At 38.1% G+C, this 10,470-nt stretch overlaps 1 protein-coding gene across 1 annotated transcript in view; it reads left to right on the top strand.

The window, feature by feature from the left end:
* The window catches only part of BAZ1A (bromodomain adjacent to zinc finger domain 1A), a 120,193-nt gene that overhangs the window by 49,157 nt on the left and 60,566 nt on the right, over positions 1–10,470 (top strand). Inside the window, 6 exon segments of the mRNA XM_019519920.1 lie at positions 452–553; positions 1,781–1,868; positions 4,142–4,276; positions 4,829–4,931; positions 6,615–6,781; positions 7,688–7,783. Of these exon segments, the coding sequence (XP_019375465.1) occupies positions 452–553; positions 1,781–1,868; positions 4,142–4,276; positions 4,829–4,931; positions 6,615–6,781; positions 7,688–7,783 (691 nt within the window).

Below are 10,470 nucleotides of genomic sequence, written 5' to 3' on the forward strand. Positions count from 1 at the left end.
CCCCCCCCCCCCCCAAAAAAAAGAAAAGAAAAATGAATGTATTGACATGCAAACTCTTCCTTTAAGAATATTGACAGCTACAGTGTTGCATTTAAATTATTACAGTAGTATAGTGATTTGCTTCATGGCTGGAAGTAATGATAACTCCCATGCATTTTGCAATATAAACTTCAAAACTAATTGTATTTATTAAATTAACTTATCCTGTTGTTGTTTAAGATTTAGTATGGAGTAAGCGTGTGTGTGTGTGTGTATGACTTAGAATGTTTGTTTTAATGCTTACTGGGTCAGTTCTCATTCCACTAGAAATTGTGAGCATTTTTACATGCTTATGTATTTCCAGGAGCTTATTGTGCTTTGCATTTTAAAGCTTTTGATTTAAAATCTCTATTAAAGAATTTATTTGTGTCTCTGAGTTTTAAAATACTTCGATTTTACTTTATATTTTTAGGAAGAAAAAAGCCATAATTGATCCCTCCTTATTCAAGTACAAAGTCCAGCCTATTAAAAAAGAGCTATATGAATCTGTAATTGTAAAAGCATCTCAGTTAAGGTAAAAATTACTTGCCTTATTTTTTTGATAGATGAATCATGTAGGTTATCTGACGTACTTATAATTATGATCAGGACCAGACTAATAATACTTAGTTGAAAGTGTCTAGTGAAAAATACTGAAACAAATGATTGTCTATTTGTATAATGTTGACTGTATTGTGGTGTTTGTGTTTGTTCAACAGTTCCATTTTTTTTTTCATAAAGTCCTGCAATTGTTTTCAACTGATTTACAGATGGCAACATATATTTTTACTCCTTTTAAAATGGAGAATTCATGTACATAAAACTACATAATTTAAATGACAATGAGTTTAAACAAAACCTTTTTTGAGTTAATAGTTTGAGGAAATCAGCCTGGTTCCAATAACATTTGAAGTATTACAAATAACTTAGTTCCAGTTTTTCTTTCTATATCATAATTTGTTTTTAATAATATTAGAAATATTTCTTTGTGTAATAAGAACATCTACACAGGTTTGGGGGATGGAAGAATGTTGAGGTTAAAATATTGTTTCTTAAGCTGTCTCAGTTCAACTGCCAGCTGTTTTGGAGACCACTTTTATGCAACTTTGGTCCTGATTGAACAATCCAAACTTGTTCAACGAAGCATTTAAGCATGTGCTTACTTTCAAACATTCTTTTAAATATTGTTTTGCTGAAATGGGGCCTTTGCAAAATCAGAAATACTGTTTATCTTATTGCATGCTATTTAGTAAGTTTTTCAGCGTTGGTACTGTCCCTCCTATTATATATGTTCACATACCCTGTCAGGCAGTGAGGTTGCAATCTTTGGTTGGACCTTTTCTGCCACTACTTTAATATGTATTAATAAAAATAATAAGGGGTGTGTTAACTTTTTTGAGGGTTCATGTAGAAACAATAAGCTATGGAGGATTTTTCATGGTTTTGTGCATGTGCACCCCCACACATGCGCACGTGAGATGTTGCTCTTCTATGGTTTTAAAACAAAGTCAGATTCCCTATCGTGGAGAACTTAAGTGGCTGTTTCTTACCTTATTTCTGAAGCAATATTTATTCTCATTAGAATTTCTGAGAGCAATGTTTAGCTACAATAATACTAAATTACAATCTGACTGAGGGAAATAAGACAAGTTTTCCAATAGGCAAAGTTTCTGTCTCTTCATTTGAAGTACAATCTCAAAATTTGCAGTAATAAGAGAATGTAGATCAAACATCATTGGTAACGTATTTTTTCCTATTACAGCAGGAGAAAACATTTATTTTCTCGTGATAGACTTAAACTTTTTTTGAAACAACACTGTGAACAACATGATGGAGTCATTAAAACTAAGGTAAATAAGAAGGTGAAATTGTTCTGTGGGATGGGAAGAGAAAGAAAGAACACTGATCTAGAAATATTAAATTAATGTTTGTACTTTCTCTCTTCAAGTTACCTATTTAAATAGCTGTTTTCTGGGCTAGAGTAAATTCCACTTCTCATGGCTACTAAGCTTAATTGTAAGTAGGTATTTGACTCTCTTAAACAAATGGACTGGACTCTGGTATGGATTTATATAAAGCATATAGTTAAAATTGCACTGTTGTCTCTTATTCCAAATGGCACCTGTTATAGAAACTCTTCTCTCCAGTAACTAACTTTTTCCCCCTTTTTTTTACTCAAAATTTAAATATGGTTTTATTAGATGTCCTTCTTGAAATACAGTACAGATGGTGTGTTTAAGCAAGAAAAGGAATTCTAGTATGTTAACTTCTGTTTATCACCAATAGCATACAAGTGATGTGTTCTCTAAATCATACAAAATATAGCTAGTCAGTCATGTCATAACAAGCTAGTGTCTTTACTGTAAAATTATCCTTCTAGACCAGGAGTTTTTCAACCTTTTTTTGAGGCGGTGACCCCCTTCCAGATGTGGAGCAGGGGGGTTCCCCCAGCAGCCCTTGCTGAGCAAGGGGGGTGGTCCTCCAGCAGCCGGATGCATGACAGCAACAGCACGCTGCGCACCCCCTGGTGCCTTCCCAAGTACCCCCAGGGGTACATGTTTCCCTGGTTGACATCCCCTGTTCTAGGCAAATGATTACATTTACAGTATTTGTGTCCTGTTCTGCAGCAGGAGATGTATACTGGAATCCATTTTGACTCAAGTGGGCTTTGAATCAATCCTAAACTGACAAGAATCCTAACTGGCAAATCTCAGAATGCTAAAGGCTGTGGTAAAATTCCATGGTCAATTCCTCTACAGGCAACCCCCACTTAGCACTATTAATTGGCTCTTGAAAAAATGAGCCCTAAGTGAAACCACGTTTAAGTAAAACCCGTTTTCCCGTAGGGTTTAATAGAAATAAATATAATTGGTTCCTGCACTCCTGCTGGCCCTGGCCCTGCTGGAGCCTCCGCAGTGCCTTGCCTGGAGTGCCAGGGAAGGCATCGGCTCCTTCTGGCCTTGTTGTTCTGCCCGTGCGATGGCCTTTGCTGGCCCACACCTGCTGGCTACCAGCACACCTGTGCATGGCTACCAGCACACCTCAGCCACCCTGCCTGCGGGGTCTGAGTCACCGATTAACGGTGAGCAGTGGGGCTCCAGTGGGTAAGTGCATGACCAGAGCGGCACGGATCACAGGCTGCAGTCTGGGGACGGTGGGGCTCTGTGGGCTTGGCTGGGGAACACTGCGCATGTGTCTCTGAGCACTGGCTCGCCCAGGCCCCATGCTCCTACCAGCCCGGGCCCTGTGCTCATGCCTGCCACCACTGCTGCTTCTCCCTGCCCACTGGCTGCTCCAGCAGGAGTGGACCCTCTGCTCCTGCCACCCCAGCCTGGGCCCCACCACCTGCCACTCACTGCTTCACTGGATGTAGCTACCACTGCTGTTGCCCTACCTGCCATGCTGAGTGTTTATAACGAAACCACTGAGTACTAAGTGAAACCAGGTAGGTATTTTTAATGAGCACTATAGCAAAACCGCATTAAGCGGGGGTTGCCTGCACTGAATCTCTAGATTTTGCAGAATATGGGGGTGGATGCCTAGGTCAGATTTAAATGATCTTAATAACCTCAAGCTACTGTGCTGTCTGAGGGCTAGTGAGATTCTTGGGTTAAGTTTTATGGCAATTTCTCTGGGTTGCCTGTCTTGTCTTGTAGCAGTGCCTGGGGTCTTTGTATTGCAAGCACCTTTTTCCTGCCTCCTTCCCAGCACCATTTTTAAGGGAAACTTTACATGGCATACAGACACCAAAATGGGAGCAAGACTCTCATCCTTGAATTTCAGCATTGACAAATATGTAAGAACTACCTTTCAATAAATAATGTGTTTTAAAATGACTTTAACTGAAGTTTGCACACATGTTTTTTGAGGCCAAATTCTTTGCTCGGGCACAAATATTCCATTACCATTACTATTCAGCAGGAACTGGTGAGATGTTTGAGATCTGTCATTTATCAGTCGCCTCTTACTAGATAATTTCTGTATTTTTAGAATACAATTTACCCTCACTAACAGACTTATAGGTAGTTTCATTGTTTTCCTGAATTCTTCATTTAACTGTGAGTTTGTGCATGAAGAACTATTAACTTAACAGTTAATATCTGTTTTCAACTTTCCTGCTAAGGCGACATCAGTTGCAAAATACAAGATAGCAGAACAAACTTTCTCCTACTTTTTTCCTGATGACCCACCCACATTTATCTTCAGTCCTGCAACTAAGCGACGAGGGAGGCCTCCAAAGAGGCCATCTATAAGTCATGTAAGTACTACCAAAACTGACTTTACATTGAGATTTATTTTCCTTATTTCAGATTAAATTATTGAATAATATTTAATTATTATTAAGCTGCAATATGTTAAGGCTTCTCATTTTCCTCAGTAAACATGGGGATATGAGGAGGAAAGTAGGAACACTTGAAATGCAATCTTTTTTTTTTTTCTTCCAATTGATGGAAATTAAAGATAGATGTGTGGATTTTTGGGGTGGTTCTACCAGCCACAGAAATAACTTTACATTTTGTCTCCTTTTCGGCAACAACAAATGGAAATTGATATGCACCTGTTCATATGAACCACATCCTATTACTTAAATTTTAAGTAATTTTAACTGTAAAAAAAACCTGTTTCAGTTCTCCCATTATTAGACAAATGCCTAAGCCACAGCAGTAGCTTTAATATGAAGCAAAGCTACAGTGTATTCTTGATTTTTTTTTTGTTCAACTCTTTCAAAATTTGTGATGAATTGAAATTTATTTTCCTGTTAGAGATGCTATGATTCTCTTTTTCTCCCCCCCCACCCCTCCCAACCCAGGAAGACAGGGTGGCTGATAAACCAAATACCCAAGGAAATAGAAGCAAACTAGCAAAAGAAAGGGCCCGGCTTCAGAAACAAAAAGAAGAAATGCAGGCCATGGGTAAGTTAACCCCTTCTTTGATTGTTAGAGCCAGTTCCTGCAGGCTCAAAAGCTCATTGTATTAATGATATTTTGGGGCTCTATCAGATAGGACTTAAACCAAAATAATTTGCTTGAAACAAAATAAGAGCTTTTTACATTGGTTTGACAAATGTCTTAAATATTATTTTGATTAAATTGGTGCCCCTTTTCTTTTAGAGGTAAGGCTTGACTTTATTATTCTGCAGCCCTTCTCAGGCAAACCAATTCCTCCTTTTGAAGAGGAGCCTTAACTGAGTAAGGACTGTAGACTTGGGGGCTGGCATTTGTATAGAAACTCTGGCATTTCCATTTTTATGCGAGGCTTTTCTCTTATCTTCTGAGAAGACTAGCACTTGGGGAAAGGAAGGGGCTCACTTGTGCAAAGAGGTCGATATGGAGGCCACTTACCCGTATGTGCTGAAAGTGACAAAGGAGGGAAGAGGACACTTAGGTGCTTGAATCTTGTAAGAATCCGAGTATGAGATTTGATCTAGTTCTTCACATTAGGACGATGTTTTAGCTGAACTTTCATTTGACGGGATGATCAAGGATAGATGGGTAACCAAATGCACTCTTTGTACAGCTCCAAACTGAATTGCTTCTAGAAGTGAGGTGGCATGTGTTTATTGTAAAGACTATGTATGTTGTCAGCCCTCCAAGTTTTATGCTGCCTGGCTAGAATGCGCATTAACAGCCTACAAACCAAATCCAGCCTGGGAAGAGGTTAAATCCAGTCTGCAAAGGTGTGAAGTGGTCTGGGATGACATGGGGGGAGGGGATCCATGGCATGCAGCTGCTCTGTTGCTCATTTCCTTTGGTGCTCTCACATTAGGTGCTTACCTTCACTGTCGAATTTGCCACTGTCTCTTGCTGTTGGGGATAGGGATTGCTGGTGAGGGTAAGCAGAGGCAGCTTGGGTACTCTTGGGGGAGGGATGGAGACTTGTGGCCTGTGGCATTGGCTAGGTTGCAAGTAGTACTTGATCTAAAGAGCTGCTATGAAGTCTTATTAATTTATAGTTCAAACATGACAGCTAAATTAAACTGCATTGGAAATTAAACCTAGGGATGTAAACAGTATTGTCGTGACTTCCAAATGGTAACCAGGTGGCAGACTCCATTCTAGAAACCTGCTAACTTTTAAAAACTCTTACAAGTCAATATTTCAGTTTTTGTCTCAGGCCCCTATTTCTAATTGGAAACAATTTCATTTTGTTCCTTACTCTCAACTTCTAAGGCAATTTTTGTTACTTAAACTAAATTAATAGCTCTATTGATTGTGCAGCTTTAATGTGACACACTTTCATTCCTCAACTGTGCGTTGGTTATACAGTTATAAAATGTTGTTGGTTATTCAAGTTATTTCTTGTTTAACTTTTTCAACTTAAGTTTTTATATGCTAGGGGAAATGTACAAGATTTCCATCTCCTTAAAATTATTCTGTGGACTGTGTATAATGGTATTGCAAATTCAGGTGTTTAGGATTCTGATCTTCAAATATTGCTGGATAGAGCAGAATTGGAATTTTTGGTTGGCATAGAAACAATTCAGTGTTCATAACAGTATCTCTTCACATGGTAACTATTTATCAATCTGTCTATTTTAAAGTGTTTCACATAATTATTTTCATTTGCAACATGGTAAACATCCTCTTTCTGTTCAGCTTTTGAAAAAGCTAAATTAAAGAGAGAAAAGGCAAATGCCATAGAAGCAAAGAAGAGAGAGAGAGAAGATAAAGAGAAAAAGAGAGAGGAGCTAAAAAAGATTGTGGAAGAAGAAAGGATGAAGAAAAAAGAGGAGAAAGAGAGACTCAAGATTGAAAAGGAAAAAGTAATGTGACTTCCATATATGCATATTTATAAAATACTGAAAAGTATAATGGCATTCTGGTTTTGGTTGGCTTATTTGCTTTTTAGTTACGGTGTTCCTTAATTTGCACCTTGCATATAAAGTCCTTTGCTCTTCATAATAGCCTACATGTGCCATTCAGATTACTGGAGTATATAGCCTTTCCCACAGATTAATGGGAGCAATTAAAGGTGCCATCTGAAATCACAATTGTTTTGTTTTTCTGTTTCAGCATTAGTGATATATAGGACGATAAATTTTTGGCAGATGCTGAATTTTTTTTATGGTAGTCTGACACATTCAGGAACATGTTATTGGCTACCTTACTGTCTCCTACTTTGAAATAAATTTTGAACTTGAAAAATTCTTTACCTTGCCTTACATCTTGCTGTAACCACATCTAAATATAGCAAGTGTGGCTGGTATCTTTATCTGCTGAATTGTTTTGCCTCAAGGCAAACATCTGAATTGGCCAAGAATTACTTTCCTGATGTTTGAGTGGTTCAAACCTCTTCTTTACCAACAGATTTTAGTTGGAAAGTATCCCTTTGACTAATTTATAAATGCATGTTTTCTATCTGTTGGAAAACAAGAAAAACTACTGATCAGTTAAGTGTTCCAATTTTTACCTCTCTATCATGACTGCTTTTGCAAAATATCACCCATTTTGATAATCCTTGGGCTTGTTATTGGGCTGGTTCTGCAATTATTTTTACTTTAAGCATCTTGGATCTTGTCCAAAATAAAAACAGGTTTTTATTGTGCTACTGAACATAACTGTCTATTGTTCACCAAATAATTGAATAGAATTGCACGGCTTTAGTAGCAGAGCCTGGTAATAAAATGTGACCAATTGTATGGCTAATTCTGAAAAGTGTTTTATTTCAGGAAAGAGAGAAATTACGTGAAGAAAAACGAAAATATGTGGAATACCTAAAGCTGTGGAGTAAGCCTAGAGAAGATATGGAATGTGATGATCTTAAGGTATAAGTGCTACATGAACTTGCAATAGCATATAACTACACTTTACAAATTCCTCTGTGCTAGGGGTTAACCTGTGGCCTGTGGGCTGGAAGAGATTTTAGTTAGACAGGTTGCAAGCAGTAGCCCACCATCAGACTGAGCTGTTTTAGAAATGGTGCACTAAATTTTAAGGTTGCTGACCTCTGCCTTGCACAGCTCTGCTAATATATCCAAACCTGATCTGAAACACTTTTGCTATTAAAGTGTCAGCTTTATTGAGGAACGCAAAACTCTAGAATTCTTCATTCAGAGATGATACCTTTTATTAGACCAACTAAGAGGTTACCAAAAAAAAATCTTTTTTGCAAGCTTTCGGGCCCATGTGCCCTTCCTTAGGCTCAGGGAAAATTTAAAGATGGTAAAAAGTGCCCACAGGTAGAAAATAAACTTCATTTTTCTACAGAGGAAGCTGAAGGTGGAAGTTTGTTCCTCTGGGTCCATGAGAGGTGTCTTTTGAGTTGCTCTTTGATGTGCAGATAAGGCAGGATTCCTTCCCTGGTGGTGTCAGATGGCAGAAAGGCAGGGAGGTATAGAAATCCTTCTTGTTATACAGCCTAGAGCTTCATTGCTGAACACTGAACTGTTTCATCCAGTGGTGCCAAACCTTTTGGCCCTGTGAGCAGGTTGACTAATGTGGTATTCTGCAGGCCAGATCCATTTCATGGTCCCAAACCAGTGTGTCTAGCCAGGTCCTGATCTGACATGGCCGGCTGGCCCAGTGTATGGCCCCAGCCCCAGCCCTGATCAAGTGTATGTGGCCTGGGCCATACACACAACACATGCAGCTTACAGGGCTTAGAAATTTGCCAGCAGGGGAGTACCCAGATAACATGGTTCCACAGGCTTTATCTGGCCTGCAGGCTGGAGACTCAAACCACTGGTTTAGTGGCTTTATATAATGTGAATAGATGCAGGTTGGCTGATTTGAATGATTTCTACTTAAGACCTCAGAAAAGATTTGAATCCAGGACTTCCAGTGTAGAATTTACTAGAATACCTCTCCTGGACACTCCTGGTTTTCATTTTGTTTCATTTGGTTTTCAGATTGGGCACATTAGTCTAGTACTACTTGCCACTTCGAAGAATTATTAATTTAACTTTCTTGGGAAGGTGAACTTGCCTGTTTTCAAGTTACTGCAGAGTTGTCTATGCCCAATTTTATGTGCAATCTTGATGCTGTGGTGAGGACTACTCTTGTTTTCCTTTTTTTGTAGTTTTTGCTTTCTCTTTACAGTTTTCTTAAAAAAATCATCTTCAGTTTGGAATGATTTGCTGCTTAACAAAGTTTATAAACCAGATGGGCTGACAAGCCTAATAAGGATCTAGTTGTCTAAGTGGTTCAGCTTTTGGGGCATCTGGAATGCTTGTCTACTTTGTGGGGGGGAATTTTCAGAATACTAAATTTTACACACCTTTTCACAAATGTTAATATAACAGGAAGCCTTCTAGATAAAGGATTAATTTGTTTTCAGAAGACTAGATTGTTTGTATACAGTCCAGTAAGAGGCCTTTATTAAACAACCTAGCAAGCACAGAAGATTGGCACTTCTTAAGGGTCCTGAATGAATGAACACACATGAAGCTAATGTGAATTGCAGTGTTCCAATAAACATTTGAACTAAAGATGTTTCTGGTTATTTGCATATTTAAGGTTCTGAGTCATCCTGTCAGGAGAGAACATTTTCCACCAAAGTGCAGGAGGTTCAATTTATTGACGGGGTTGGTTAAGTGAATTTAAAAAGAGAATCCATTTTGTTTAGTACTTTTAATTGTTTTAACTACTGCCATTTAAAGGACTTTAACATTTCATTTGAAATTATGATAAACCTATATTTTTGCTTGTGTGCAGCATTTTAATATTTAACTGAAGAAAGTTTGCATGCCAGTTTTCTGCATTACTACTTAAATTTCAGTTGTCATCAAGAACATCTTATGGCCATGGTGCCAAAAAAATAATGTAGTAAATAAAAGATGGATCATTCACATTTGTTGTGTTAACCTGAAAAGGTGAAAAATAGCAACATACCCAGTTTCTTAAATATGCATATAATGGATCCTCTTCATAAGCAAAAAATGTGCTGAACTTCATTGCTGGTTAGTCATCACTAAGCTATATTTCTTGCAAGTCAACTTTTAGTTTTAAGAAAATAATTAAAACTCAGTTCTTTTAAATAAGGGATTCTTGCTTGTTGGTTTATTTCTGTGTGTGTTTGACTTTTTTTTTTAATCAGCTCTCCCTAGTTGAGTGCAACCATCCGATTTCTCTTAACCTTTTAAGTCTAACTGTATTTCTTTTGAAGGCAAAAAAAGAACAGCGTGTATTCTTTGTAATGCTCCTTCAGACATGTTTAAATTAGTACCAGTGGTTTTGGATAGTGTATAAAACCTAATGAAGAGAGAATAGAGTCCACTTGAATTTTAAGACAGTCTTGTGGATGCCTGACATCTTGCTAGTCTCCAAATGGTGAATTGTACTTGAATACATTATCATGCTTAGTTACGATCAGGAGGGGCTGAATGAAGAGAAGAGTAGTCAGGAGGACAAACATGCAGAGATGAGTTCTTTTATGCTTTCTGCTCTGTCTAGGACAAAGATCAGTGAGGTGGATTGAAAAGTCTGTTAACGAGTGTGAAGTGCAAGCACTAAG

The sequence above is a fragment of the Gavialis gangeticus genome, unplaced genomic scaffold, assembly GCF_001723915.1.
Source record: "Gavialis gangeticus isolate Ggan-Ray unplaced genomic scaffold, GavGan_comp1, whole genome shotgun sequence".
Taxonomy (NCBI): domain Eukaryota; kingdom Metazoa; phylum Chordata; order Crocodylia; family Gavialidae; genus Gavialis; species Gavialis gangeticus.